The sequence below is a fragment of the Carya illinoinensis genome, chromosome 9 (genome assembly GCF_018687715.1).
Source record: "Carya illinoinensis cultivar Pawnee chromosome 9, C.illinoinensisPawnee_v1, whole genome shotgun sequence".
Lineage (NCBI taxonomy): Eukaryota > Viridiplantae > Streptophyta > Magnoliopsida > Fagales > Juglandaceae > Carya > Carya illinoinensis.
In genome coordinates, this window is record NC_056760.1 from 7,949,457 (window position 1) to 7,964,806 (window position 15,350).

Consider the following 15,350-nt stretch of genomic DNA (forward strand, 5'->3'; position numbering starts at 1 on the left):
CAAAACCTTATGAGTTACCTGCTAGATCAGATTAGGGCATTAAATAGACTCAAAGGGCATAGCCTGAGTACACACCAGGATATTAAAAAAAGATCATAGGACATTAAATTGAATAATATTACCATGACTTATAATAAAAATAATATAATTGCACTTCACTAAAAATAGAGAGAGAGAGAGAGAGAGAGAGAGAGAGAGAGAGACAGAGACAGAGACAGAGAGAGACAGAGAGAGAGAACCCATCATGGAAGCCACTTCCATGCCGCATTGGCTCCCATTGTGGCCATTAGGGAAATGATTTTGGCTATCATGGTGGGCCACCAATTTCTATCATTTGATTGCAAACCCTAGTTAGGTACTTCTCATGTATACTTCCTATGTACTTGGGCTATGCCTTCTCTTTTAATGAATAAAACTTCTTGATTACCTCTCAAAAAAACAGGGAAAGGAATGATAGAAGGTTTGAGACTGTGAACAGGCATAGGAGCAGCTCAAAACTTTCTTCTTCAACACTTTCATCCTTTGGACAGCTTTGATACAATTTAACATGCTCAACTTTCATGATTTTCTTCTATTTGTTATCCCTCTAGATAGGTGTATTTCTTGCATACATCCTATGTGTTTGAATTGTGCCACTTACTAAAATTTTATTACCTATAAAAAAATATGGGTAATATTGTCATTTTACCATCCAATTTAACTCTTCAATCGGGCCCAAAGGGTGTTTCATAATAAAAATTTCAATTTAGGGAGTGAATTGTCCAAGTTATAGTTTGTAGATGTATTTGAAAAGAAGGCAGTAATTTAGGTGGTTTCTTTGTAATTTACCCACACAAATATTTATGGTCTCTTAAGAATCTAACAACTGCTCCAGTGTCCAATTTTCAGAAAGATTGCCATTCCAATTTATTCGAAATTGCCCACTGTATCTCATCGCATTGTGATTTGCACTGTATTTAAATCATTTTGTCACAACTCTCTCTCTCTCTCTCTCTCTCTCTCTCTCTCTCTCTCTCTCTAACCATACAAATTTTATGCAAAAAACTTTGTTAATTTTAGTTTAAAAGCACTATTCCCACCAAGCCTTTAGCTTAGTACAAATTTTTACTAAGACTTTATCTTAGTAAAAACTTTGCATAGAGGAAGGGGCCATTTCTCTCAAAGCACAAGTGTCACTGACTGGTAGTACCATGGTGATGCACAAAAACTCTGGAACTAACTGGTTGCAAGAAGGAAATTCTTACCTCAATCGTAAAAGTCTATCCCATTCATTTTCTTCCATTCCAGCAACCACATTATCCTCTTTTCTCTCAGAACTTTGTGCAAAGATTTCATCGGTAACAATGGGAGGAGATTCAGCTCCCCCTTGTTCTTCTGTTGGTTCATCATTCCATTCAAGTGCCTGTTTAAAATCAGAACCATTATTATTATGATTAACAGTAAAAAGGATATTGGGTTTTACACATTGATTGTCAATATCGTCATTAAATTAACAACTTCCTGTAAAAATAAGATTAATCTCCAAGCAATCGCATAGCAAAAAAAAATCACAACTTTTATAAATAAGTGAAGATTTTGTTGATAAAAAACATCACAATGAACAGAATTTAAATAAATTTCTTTACAACTGTGAGAAGCATTTTAAAAATGGCAAAATGAATCCATCAGTGGCTTGGGGGGGAAGGAGGCATTACAAAGATATTTCCACAATGTATAGAATGCATTACTTCACAAAATTCAGATGGTTTTCACGTCATTGCAACATTAATTAACTATCATTCCAACACTGACAAAATCTCTCAACATTACAAAAAAAGGGGTGCAATTATTTGGATTTAAGAATGACTACCTACCTTCACTGAGCCAAGCATATCACTCTCCAAATCCCCTTCCGCATTATCAGTTGATCCAGACTGAAGGTTTGAACGGTCAAGCAATTTCAAAATAGCATTTTCATCCCACATGATCCTGCTACTGCTTTCAGTACATTTGTCCTGGTACACATCCCCTAGACTACCAGCTCTCTTCCTGTGCTTATTTTCTGTATCTATTACTGCCTCATCTTTGTTATTATTAAATTCCACTGTATCTTTCCCATACATACTATAAGAATCATTAAAAAGTTCTTCTGTTCCCCATTTCAAAATATCCTCTACTTCTTTTTGTGATCCAGACTTATTCACAAAAAGCTGATCAAGCATCAGTTTCTTCTTTGCAAGCTGCAAGATGCGCTCTTCAACGCTAGCACGAACTACAAGTCGATATACCAAAAGTCTCTTTGACTGTCCAATTCGATGTGCACGATTCATAGCTTGAATATCAGCATGCGGATTGAAATCAGAATCATAGATAATGACGGTGTCAGCAGTTGCCAAATTGATCCCAAGGCCACAAGAGCGTGTCGACAACAAGAAGACGAATCGACTTTTATCTTGGTTAAAGCGTGCGATTGCTGATTGGCGATCAGCCACTGAGACAGAGCCATCCACTCTCTCATATGTTTTAGATCCAAATTCTATAGTCAGATAATCTTCGAGGATATCAAGAAGTTTGGTCATCTGTGAGAAAATAAGGACTCGATGGCCTTCCTTGTATAGAATCTTAAGCATAGAATGCAACAAAGTCAACTTGGCTGAGGCTTTTATCCGCATTTCATGAAGGAATTCTACCGAACCAGAATCAGGTTCAGTACCAGGAATGAGATATGGGTGATTGCAAACTTTTCTCAACTGCATCACAATATTTAGCATTGATTGTTGGGGAACCCCTTTCCCAACATTTCGCAATATCTGATAGTTCTTTGTCAGCATCGCACGATAGTATTCTGCTTGAATGGATGACAACTCAACAGGAACCATCCGTTCAGTCTTAGGGGGAATATTTTGCATTGCATCCTTTTTAAGCCTTCGAAGCATATGTGGAGCAACAAGTTTCTTCAATTCTTCCACTTTTTCCGCAGTTGTAAGATCATTAAACCTCTCTTCAAATGAAGAAAGAGAAGGAAACGAAGCTGGCTGCAAGAAGTTAAGCAAGTTATACATCTCACCGATATTGTTTTGAAGAGGTGTACCAGTCAACAGTACACGATGTTGAAACGAGAACGTATTGAGCATGCTAAAAAGCTTACTTCCAGAATTCTTCAGACGGTGGCCTTCATCAACCACAAGAACTTCCCAAGGAACTCCACGCAAATGAGAGGAATCAGCAAGAACCATCTCATATGTAGTTAAAAGAACATTAAATTTATAGGCAGCTGTTTTCTTATTCAAGTCACTTGGATCACAAGCATGCCACTCATATTGGCGAATTATGGCTCTTGCTTTTGCACATCCATGATACTCCACAACATTCAAGTTGGGGGCCCACAATGAAAATTCAGCAAGCCAGTTAGGCATTGTGGAAAGCGGGACCAACACTAAACAAGGCAGAGTAGCTTTGAACTCACAATACAGAGATGAAATAAAAGCACAAGCAGATACTGTTTTTCCAAGCCCCATTTCATCAGCAAGTATCACATTCTTGGATTTATGCCAGCATTTACGCAACCAATTGAGCGCTTCAAGTTGATGGGGAAACAAAGAACCTCCTTTTAGTTCCTTAGGTTGCTCTGGGAGGGTAACTATTTCATTTTGTTGACAATCACCCTTTCGTCTTGGTGAAGCATCCTTAGAAGAATCTTTCTCCAATGTTTGGCATTCGAATTGGTTAAACAGATCAATCAGGTGCAAACATTTTTGAAGAGCAGGTTCATCCAATGTTTCCCAAGTGCATTCGTCATAAGGGAGGCCCGTCCATTTTACAAAAGCTTCATGCCTACCATCTTTAAAATTACAGAGAGCAATCACCCGCTGGGGCTGCTTCCAGTGTTCCTCACAGATGTTTATTACAGCTATCCCATATTTTGCCTTGTAATTTTCTAATTTTCTCTTTGCCAGAACTTTGAGCTCAGATTCAGAAATCCAACTATTGTGAATATGAGACTTCCCTACCCACTTAATTAAAAACTCATACAATACCGTATCTTGATCAATGCATGCAGTTTCAGCCTGTGTGGCCTCCTGAATTTTGTTCTCCACAGAACTTTTTATTTCCATTTCTAAATCAGCTCGTTTGTCATCTTTGGTTTCATTGGATACATGTGTTTCACAAATTTTTGGAACTTCATCATTGTCAGGATCTCTCAAATTAGCTGATGTATTCGTCTCTGTAACCATCTTTTCATTTGGTTTTTCCAAATCTTCTGTAATTACTTCATCATGATCTTTATCTGCAGCACTAGAATCTGAATCTTTGACGTCCTTTTGTAAAAATCTCATGTTTTGCCCTTTTTTACATTCTCTGGTTGCAGATCTTCTGTATACATGCATTTTATCCACTTTCATTTCAGTCTTCACACTTCCTTCCTTATCAAGACTCACAACAATATTCTGGTCACCAAGATTTTCCCCAGTTGCTACATCTAAATCAGTATCACAAACAGAATTATCTTCCAATACTCTGTTTTGGTTTTCTGAAATTAGTAAGACATCAGAATGTAGGTCGTCAGTAACAGACACAGATAATTGATGTGAAGAACCAAAATAATCACCTCGAACTCGACACCCAAGAACCCGATCAACCTGCACATAGACATATAAGAAATTCAAAAATACATGTAGTCCAATACTTAAGACACTAAAACAAGCAATACAACAAATGTTATGATGAAGAGATTCATTTACCTGCAAAGGTTCAGTGGGGATGCTTTCTCCAGAAATTACTGCTCTGTTCACATTATCTGCCTTGTTTAATTCATGTGACAGTTTAGTTGCTTCCTGAGGAAGTTTCTGCATTAAATTGAATACATTTACTAATCAGCGTCAAAACAAAAAGAATAATGACGATAATAACAACCTTTGTAAAGGTGATAATCACCATAATATTAAGATGTCAAACGCAATTACTGAGAAAGTCATCAATTGCAAATTACAGAAACATATGAACAAATTAATAAAAATTTAAACATGGAGAATTGGGGGTAATGAGAGGGATAGAATTTTATGGAAGCAAATGGGTAGTAAAAAGTTTCCAGTACGGTCTTACGATAAGGCGTTGACTGTTCAGCATTGTTCTCATTTTCCTTGGACATGTATTTGGAGGTCTCATGTGCCTTCCAAAGTCATTTTTTTCATATGGACAGCATCACTCAGGAACATTTTGACAATCAATAACTTGAGAAAGCGTGATTTGTTGTAGTGGAGTGGTGTTTCATGTGTAAGAAACATGGGGAATCTGTAGATCAGTTACTTCTGCACTGCAAGGTGGCAAAGGTATTGTGGGATGGTGTTTTCAGTAGAGTTGGGCTGGCTTGGGTTACGCCTATGAAAGTAGTGGATCTGCTTGCATGTTGGATTGGGCTTCAAAGTTCTCCTCAAGTGGCGGCTGTGTGGAAGATGGTTCCTTTGTATCTTATGTGGTGTAATTAGTGGGAAAGGAACGAGCGATGCTTTAATAATAAGGGTGATGGAGAAGATTGGGAGGAGGTTAGCTGGTTGGAAAAAGCTATATTTCTCAAAAGGGGGAAGAGTTACATTGATTAAGAGTACATTTTCTAATCTTCCTACATATTTCCTCTCTTTTTTTCCTTTGCCTTTGGGGGTGGCTAAAAGATTAGAGAGGATTTTCCGGAATTTCTTGTGGGATGGTAATGGGGAGGAAAGAAAGTTTCATTTGGTGAGTTGGAATAAGGTTTGTCTTCCAATTTCTAGTGGAGGTTTGGGAGTGCAGAATTTAAAGCTTTTCAACAAAGCTCTTCTTGGGAAATGGCTTTGGAGGTATATTAATGAGAGGAATGCTTTATGGAGACATATATGTTAAATATGGGAGGATGTGGGGGAGTTAGTGTACTTATGAAGTAAGAGGGGTGTATGGGGTGGGTTTGTGGAAAACTATTCGGATGGGATGGGGGAATTTTGTCAAAAATATTAAATTTAAAGCGGGGGATGGGACAAAGATTTATTTTTGGCATGATACTTGGTGTGGGGATTCAGCTCTTAAATATGTGTATCCTAATCTTTTTAGGATTGCTAGAGATAAAGGGGCCACAGTGGCTGATTCTTATCATTTTTCTAATAATATGTTTCATTGGACTGTGGAATTCACGAGAGATGCGCAGGATTGGGAAGTGAAATTTCTGATTTCTTTGGAAGATTATATGATATGAAGTTTGATCAGAACAGGGAGGATTGTCTGATGTGGGTGCCTACAGAAAATTCCAGATTCTCTGTGAGTTCTTTTGACAAGGTGTTAACCAGTAATGGCGTTAAAGATTATCCCTGGAAATGTATTTGGAGAGCTAAGGTGCCTAGTAAGGTTGCATTTTCTGTTGGCTGGTGTCTCTTGGGAAAATATTAACCACGGATAATTTAAGGAAGAGAGGTTTATTGGTGGTTGATTGGTGTTATATGTGTAAGAAGGATGGAGAATCTGTTGACCATCTTTTCCCTCATTCTGAGGTGGCAACTATGCTATGGAATGAGATTTTTGCTAGGCTGGGTATTGCTTGGGTGATACTTCTTTGCTTGCTGGCAGGGTCTTGGGAGGAGTAGAAGCAGAGCAGTAGCGTGGAGGATGATCCCCTTGTGCTTGATTTGGTGCCTTTGGTTGGAGAGGAACAGGAGGTGCTTTGAAGATAGTGAACATTCTATGGGGGAACTTAGGGAGTTTTCCTTTAGTACTTTAAGTTTTTGGGTGAAGAATCTAGTTCGTAATGGGAATATTTGTAATGTGTTGTTTTAGTTGTGTTTATTTAGGTGTACTCATTTGTATACATCATGTGTACTTGGGCTATGCCTATTTACGGAATAAAATTCTCTCATTAATTATCAAAATAATAATAATAACGAGCGCATTATGGTGGAAATATGGAAATTCTTTGTGTTCTCTTTATTTCAATGGTTTTCGGCTATAGTGCTTAATGGAGCTTCAGCTCATGATTTTCTGTTTTCGTTTTCTACTTTATAGAATGTAATTAGGAGTTTTCTTTTATATACTTCTTGTATGCATGGGCTTCGCCTATTTCATTCGATGAATAAAATTCTTTCTTACTTATAAAAATAAATAAAAAATAAAAATTTAAACATATATGATAGCAAAGGTATATTTGTATTGCAGTGATATAAAATATTAGAAACATTGAAAACAAGAAAATGGTACTCAAAGTGCCAAAGAGTTTTATGGTATATTCTTGTTGTTGAGCAGAATATGTAAATACATTTGATAGAAATTACAAAAATGCCAAATTTTGTCAACATTGAGAATCAAACGATGACCAATTCTGTTGCAACATTATATAATCTTATGCTATTCTACCATAGTTAATACTAATCTGTACGTTTTGGGCGCATGTTCACAAGCACTTAGAGAGAGAGAGAGAGGATAACTCAATAAGTATTTTTCACGTGCATATAAGAAATAAACAGCATGCACATGGGTAAACAAAAAAAAATATCAAATTAAGCAGATTGTAAATGAAGGCCTATTTGTCTAAAAATCCCAGAAAGATACTAGAGATTAAATTGATGGGATTAACAAGAAAATTACTTTGTAGCCTTCTATTTAGGCAGTCAAAGGATTGGGAGACAAAATAGGTTCTTCATTCAGAGCCTATGAATAATGAGACCGCCTAACATTCTTCGTGCCTATGCAGATAGGTGCATCGGTCATGACCAACTATCATGTTTGCATTAACTGATTCAAATTCTTGAATTGGTACAACCTAAAAGCTCTTCTTGGTCACAATTCATGTTTACATCCAAATAAGATCTAAAAAGAGAGGGGATGAAACAATAGAGAGAAGTGTGCGAGCGTGTATGCACGTGTGTGTGTGTATGAGAGAGAGAAAGAAATGCAACATGGTGCTAATGTTCCGCAGCATGTTGTATTTGACATGTTTTTTTTGATAAGTAAATGATAATATTAATAATAATGTTGTATTTGACATGTTAACAAAGCATTCAGCAACTAACATTTCCACTCTCCATGCTTGTAAGTTTTACATGGAAAATTTTCTACATACATTTTCTGCAAAGGAATAGATAACCAAAATCCACATCACACAGATAGAAAATCAATGATACCTCATCTTTCCTCCGCACATCTAAGATCTTTGTTCCAATACCTTCCTTTAACAAAGCAGTGGAAACCCCATTGTTAACAGACTTGCGCTTCTGATGTGATTTACTAGTTCCAGGGCTTGCATTACTTGCTTTGGATCCACGTTTCTTAGATGTGCTAACTTTAAATTTTCCCTTATCAGTCCTACGTTTCTTTTGGCTGTTATTATCATTGACTTTCTGTTTTCTTTTTCTATGTTCCATGGTAGCAGCACTTATTGCAAGAATAAGTGTTTTTTCAGGAGACTTATTGTTACCAGACAAATCAGGCTTCCCCTCAGGATCTTCATCAGTTGTTTCTGGATTTGTAACTTTTGAATGAGATGAAATTTCCTTAGCAGGAGAGGTTGACTTCCTGTCTGCAGGAGAGTCCATAGGAGATATATTAGATTTATCCTCATCATCAACATTCACACATGATGAACCACCTTCTAGAAGAGCAAGGGATTGATGACTTGGCTTGGTGCTATAGGATACATCTATTCGGGAAGAGACAGGTTTCTGTTCAAGGAGTCTGACAGATTTTCCTTTGCTGGAGGATCTTTTCTTCGCAATAATGGAGCTTCCAAAAATCCGGGATACTTTGTTAATGTCAGATGATTGCATTCCACTTTTTGATTTTCCAGTGACCATTTTTGTTCTTGCCCGTTTTGAAATGGTATCAGGTTGGCTTATGGGCTTTAAAGGATCACTTTTCTGACAGCACTTTGGACATTGCCACTTTCCCATTGGTATGCGCTTCAAGTGAAAATAAATAAATAATTAATTAATTAATGAAACAAGTAAAAGACAAGCACCGAGTTTTGGTGTCTCTGACTAGAAATACAAGATAAATAAATTAGATAGCACACGAGTCAACTAGCTCAAAGTAGACAAAAACATACCTTGAGAGGTGGATTGAGGCACTGGAGATGATAGGTCTGGGGACAACTATCACAACACAACAAGTTGCCGCCAAGATCACAGACAACGCATTCAAAGTAATACTAGAAGATCAGGGAATTGAATAGAGCAAAAGCAGGAAGTAGTTAGTGAATCCTTAAAATGCTTCCAACATTGCAAAAGACAGATAAAGCAAAAGAAAGTATCATTAATGAGTAATTATTAAGTAGTCCCGGAGTACACATATGTAGTACTCTCATCCTATCATGGTATGCCATGTCATTAAAAAGTGGTGCTTACATATAAGCAATTTTAATGGCATGACGTTTTGTGATGGAACAGGAGTACCACGTATCCATTTTCCGGGAATACCTAACAAGATTCCATCATTAGCAAGGATTCCATCTCATAAAGTATTGAACTGTATCTTCAGTTCAAAATAATAATAAAACTTGTTCAAATGACATGAAACGATATCTACAGTGAGTGAATGCAAGTGTAAACTTTTTCAAGGTGAGCTTTAACTTGTTTGCCTTCATCTCTAAGAAGTGGCTCATTTAGTAGCAGAAAAGCCCATGTACGTGCAAAGATTAATTTTACTCAAAAATTGTAGAACCAATAGTAAAGTTCAAGTTTTTGAGCTATAGGGAATACTACACAGTTTTAATCACTCTTACAAACTAAAAATTAATTCATCAAGAGAGTAAATATCATCTATCACTCCAAAAACAAGCATGGACAAAGAGAGGACTTTGGTAAGCACAAAAAAAAATAAAATAAAATAAAATAAATTCAGGCAGATAAACAATTGTGACATAGTGCATGCATGCCAGAAGAGGCAAAGAAATCCACAGAAGAATTAACGCCATCATGTAATGATGAAGTAACTCCATCAACAGCAGCTCCCATTAAGTGCTTAAAAATTCAGGAGAGATGGGTACAAAATGTTGTGTTAAAATACATTTCAAGTGATTTAGTGTAGAACTTGTACGTGGACTCTAATGTTCGCAAAAGAAAAACTACTCTTCGCATTCAATGGAAAAAAAGAAACAAAACGTTGAAAACATTCACAAGAATGATAGGAAAAAAGGCAATCAGTTGCCCAGGTTTTTCATGGCTAGATTAAGAAGCTGCCCCAAAAATGATGAAAATGATCAGAAAAATGGGTAGAGAGAAAGAGAGAGGAAACAAAGCACAAAAGATAACTCACCCCATCATTCCCTTTCTTCTTGGATGAAAATCGCTCAGATTTAATTTCACTCTGTAGCTCGCGTTTAACCAAAGAAGTATTCTTTGGGGATTCTGATACCAACAAACTATCTTCTTTACTGTTGGCTAGAACTGTTCCACAAGGTAGCTTTCTCCGTTTGCGCTTCAAGACCCAGTTTCTGTTAATCATTTTACTAGTTGATGAACCGTTTTCCTTCATCTCTCAACCTGGGTCATACATGGGTGGTTAAAAGTTACAGACGTAAATTTTGCATTCACAATAAGGTTGATACTTGATTCGTTAGAGCTTCTGGACAAGATTTTGCTGCAAGGTAAAGATGTTCTATTTCTGCACTTGAATAAGACGCAAAATTTCGAAGCAAACAGCAGAAAGATCAAGATAAGCAAGGCACAGAGACAGAAATGAAGAAAAGAAAAGGCACAGATAATTGACGACAAGATATGAGCTAAATCCAATAGTCAACCACTTTCATATCACCTAAACTAAATTTGAGAAGTTCTCAATAATAACCGTGAAGAATATCCAAATATAGTAGATAGTGAGCAAAGTTCAACTCAAAAAAAAAATACTGGAAATACATCTATTATAAATAAATTGGACCCCAATAGTATAATTTTGATCAAGTACAACCCAAAACAAAAAAAAAATTACTGGAAATAGATCTATTATAAATAAATTGGACTCCAAAAGTATAAGTTTGATAAAGTACAACCCAAAACAATACTTATAAAAAAACAACCCAAAATAACACTGAAAATAGATATTTTGTAAATAAATAGAACTCTAAAAGTACAATCAATACTTTTTTTTGATAAGTTAAAAGTACAATCAATACTTACCGTGAAAACATGTGCCCATGGGCGAAAGATAGGAAACAAGACTTAAAAAGGAAAATTTCAATTCCAAGGGGTCAATTGGAAATTGATGCTAATTTCAGATGTTAGTACACATATCTCATAGAGACAGTCCTTTCTACAACCAAGACACATTTCATCAGGTGGAGACGCCATCAATTCAACTATAGGAAATATAATTATGGGACAACAAGTCATTTGGGGGTTAAAACAAAGAAAAAAAGAATGTAAGCATCAATGCTTAAATTGAACGTGATATAATACTGATGATTCAAAAAAGAGTTTCACTTTGTGGTTTACCACGTCTGAAGCAGAAGTGGGAAGAAGCTAGTTCCATAAAAAGTACTTAGAACACATTACAGCAATAATCATTCAGATTCTGCTAGCAGGCAACTGATTCATGGCTATCACAACAATAGGCAGAGTTATTAATTCTTGAGCAGCTAACCAATACATAATTATATATTCACTTAATGCAGCACGGTTACCGGCAACATTCTGACATACCAAAGCGAAAGCAGCTCTAAAAAACACATAATAGCCACTCCAACAGCAAGAAATAACCACCAAATGAAACATCAATGCCAAATCCAACTTACAACAAATCCAATTGTTGAATCTAGTTAACCATCTAGTCAAACACCATTAATCAATAAATGACTACATACACCTACAAAACAGAATGATAATGCTGAAATTGAACAATCCAATCACATCAACTTCAGCATGCACACACATTCAACGCGTACTAAACCCAAAACCACATTTGAGGAACCACAAATGACACAACCATGCCAAATCCAATTAATAACTCCCCAAAGACCCCAACTTTTGCATTAGCAATTACAACCCATAAACCCAACAACTCCAAATTCGAACAACATTCACATCAAAATCAGCATGAAAGCACACATGGGTCAGCTGAAATTACGCAAATAATACCCACAGAAGTACCGACCAAGAAATGCATAAGAAAGCACAGGAAATCAAAGTACACATATGAATTCAGAAGCTTACCAATCAAATAAACAGATCAAAGAACAATATAGAGAAATATTGTCTTGGATTCAGAGATAGTGCGAGGACGAGAAAGAAATAGGTTAGGGTATGGAAGCTCGGAGATAGATGATGGTGAATACGAGAGAGAGAGAGAGAGAGAGAGAGTGGGCGACAAACGAATAAATAGATGGAGAAAGAGAAGCATACAAATACGGGTTCGCCGGGGTCATAGGACGGGGTTACGCTCTGACACGGCAGCACATAGAGAGAGAGAGAGTTGGTGTTGGTGTTGGTGGTGTTGTTGCTGTATGTTGTTGAAGCCCAAAGCACTCAACCAGTCAGACCTCGCCACGTGGCAAACGACGACTCTCTTATGTCCTCTCTCTTCTTGCTCTCTCCCCATCATTCCCCATTTTCCTTTTCCTTTTCCTCATCCTCTCTTCTGTTTGCTTTTCTCCCTTCCCCAAGTCTCCTTACACTACTGAGGATGAGAGAAATACAGAGGGAATATGAGTCTCTCGTTCTCTCTTGCCTTCCTTCTTTTATCACAGCAGCCGCCATCGTGTTTTCTGGAGCTGCTGTGTTTTTACTGATATTTTTAGTTATTCAACCTTTTCATTTGCAGCAGGTTTTAATTTTTATTGTTTCCTCTCTCTATCTCTCTTTTTCTTTCCTGTTTTGCTGCACTTTGCAGACAATTCTACAGTCCCATTTCCATAGCTATTACCCATTCAGAGACCCAGCCAACAAAAATAGCAGTTTGATGAATGTGGCATTAGTCCCTTCTTTTTTTTCCTCCCTTCCATGAAAAGCAAGGCAATAGATTGACATCTTTGATGATGAGGATCACTGCTACTGAATATAAAAAGATTGCAGGACTAACCAATTACTAAAAAAGTCTGTCTGCATGCATTTTAGGTAAGTTGCAAATAGATGTTGCCAAGTGAAAGCAAATATAGAAGGAGCATTACAACTTACATGGTGGCCCTTGAACGGCTAATGGGTTATATTGATGTGCACAGCCCTCCTCTTGGATTAAAGCTGGTTTGGATAACAAGAACAAAACCATCTCATATTCTCATTTTATATAATAATTTTAAGTTTTAAAATTTTTTATATAGAATATAATAAATAATTTAATTTTTTTAAATTTTAAAATAAAATTAATATTAAAAAATTAATATTATAATAATATTTCATTTAAATTTTAACCAAACACATTATCTAAACTGCATAGCAAACTACAGTTAAAGTTTGAGGTGCCTATTTTGAGCACTATTAGATAACGGAAAATGACAACACACTGATAAAGTGTATTCATCATCTTTTATTTTTGTTAGCATTTGTGTTTATTTATTTTTGTAATATTGTGTTTATTTATTTATTTTTTTCAAATACACCAAAAAAAAAATATTCCTTTTTAAAAAAACCTTCAAAAAAGAATTTAACACCCTCGGTGGTTCTGTCGGTAGCTATGGCACCATCCGTTAGATAATATACACCGTAACTTATCCCATAATAATTAAATCACTCAATCTCTCTTTGGATTTTGTTATCCAACCATCCACTCTTATAGCCACGTGATCGTGTCTAATTGTTATTATTTTATCTTGAAAATTTTAAATTTTATTCTCTCATATTATTGTTATCGTTATTATTTTCAATTCAACATTAAATTTCCAAATTGGCTATTTTCACTCTAAATTATAACTTCCCTTGCGGTTTTTTACTCCTTCAAAATGTTGTTGTGTTTGGTATGGTTTTGATACTGATATGAAATGAAATAATTTTAGATAAAAATTAAAAGTTGAATAAAATATTGTTATAATATTATTATTGTATTAAAATATGAAAATTTTGAATTATTTATTATATTTTGTATTTGGATTTAAAAAAATTATAATTATGAGATGAAATAAAACACTTTTACCATTCTAACGAGACCTTATTATCTTGTGTGATGGGAAAAAAATATAACTATAGAAAGAATTTACCCATAATGTCGCTAAAGATATTCAAATGATCAGATATATGTTCCAATAAAAACAAATGAGTCTTGCTACGTACAAGCAAAGTCGTGTACTAATCTGCGTATTAATACTAATTCATTTATATTAAAAATTTAAATTAATACTGCTTTCAATAAAATATACTTTTTGATCAATCATATTAAACTTGTATACATATTAGTACGTAATTATACTTACAACTATATTTTTCTAAAACGAATATGAACTTATGAGAATTATTTTTACATAATAATTGGATCATTATAGTCTCTCGAATGTTAGCCACAAGAGACAAGCCTAAAAGATAGTTCATGATTCATGTGTTGGTTGGTGTTATGTCGGCTAAGGACATATATTTTCTAAATTGACATTAGATCATGATAATGGATAACTTGTGACAAGTCTTTGGCCTGCTAAAGAATAGACACTTTCTCTATTTCTCTATTTGATTAAATTTTGAAAAAATATATAGACAGCTCACGAACATAATACAAAATTAGCAATAATGTCTATGAATTATTAGATGATATGAACTTCGATTGATTATTTAATCTTGTACCTATATGTTCTTACCTAGTTAGGACAATCCATGTTATGGTACTAGATATCAAATACCATGTAACAAACAATTTATTGTATCTTTTTAAGTTAGATCGGCTTATAATTATAATAAACAAATAATTAATTGCAAAATCATCTAATGTGGTGTGTATGACTATAACGAAATGCTCGGAGTTTCGAAAATAGTACAAAGAAAATAAACAAATTCAAAACTGAATGTTTTTAAAACACTACTATTGTATTTGCTGTCCAATTATGTTCTTTATCTTTAGCTTTCAAATTGTTTGAGCCATTATGATAATGTATATTTCATATACACTTGGAGGGAACTTTAATAAAATAAAAAAATCATAAATAAAGATATATCACGTATAAAAAAATTAAAACTCGATCAAAACTGTCACTAACCAGTACAAAGTCGCAAATAAAGATTTTATCTATAATTTTTTTTATGCATTTTATTGATGTGATTGGTTTCGTCATTTTATTTAATATAAAATAATTAATTTAATTAATTACATCTGTATAATACATAAAAAATACATAAAAATGATTGTAAATAAAATTTTTCTATTATTAGAGAATGCATTTCTGATTTTAGAAGTGCAATCTTAAATAATATACAAATTTGTTGATGTACATAAATTAATATAATTATTCA

General features: G+C 35.0%; 1 protein-coding gene across 3 annotated transcripts in view; it reads right to left on the reverse strand.

The window, feature by feature from the left end:
- The window catches only part of LOC122276539 (protein CHROMATIN REMODELING 4-like), a 30,597-nt gene extending 17,686 nt beyond the window's left edge, over window positions 1-12,911 (reverse strand). Inside the window, exons 1-8 of one of the 3 annotated variants that reach the window (XM_043086352.1) lie at window positions 12,138-12,911; window positions 10,246-10,472; window positions 9,038-9,139; window positions 8,118-8,891; window positions 4,722-4,826; window positions 4,589-4,619; window positions 1,854-4,510; window positions 1,245-1,402 (exon numbers count right to left, since the gene is read on the reverse strand). In XM_043086352.1, the coding sequence (XP_042942286.1) occupies window positions 1,245-1,402; window positions 1,854-4,510; window positions 4,589-4,619; window positions 4,722-4,826; window positions 8,118-8,891; window positions 9,038-9,139; window positions 10,246-10,464 (4,046 nt within the window). In that variant the 5' untranslated portion in view covers window positions 10,465-10,472; window positions 12,138-12,911. Of the gene's footprint in view, window positions 1-1,244; window positions 1,403-1,853; window positions 4,620-4,721; window positions 4,827-8,117; window positions 8,892-9,037; window positions 9,140-10,245; window positions 10,473-12,137 lie in introns of all 3 variants that reach the window. The other 2 variants (XM_043086351.1, XM_043086349.1) reach the window with 2 other exon arrangements.
- Window positions 12,912-15,350: the final 2,439 nt, after the last annotated feature.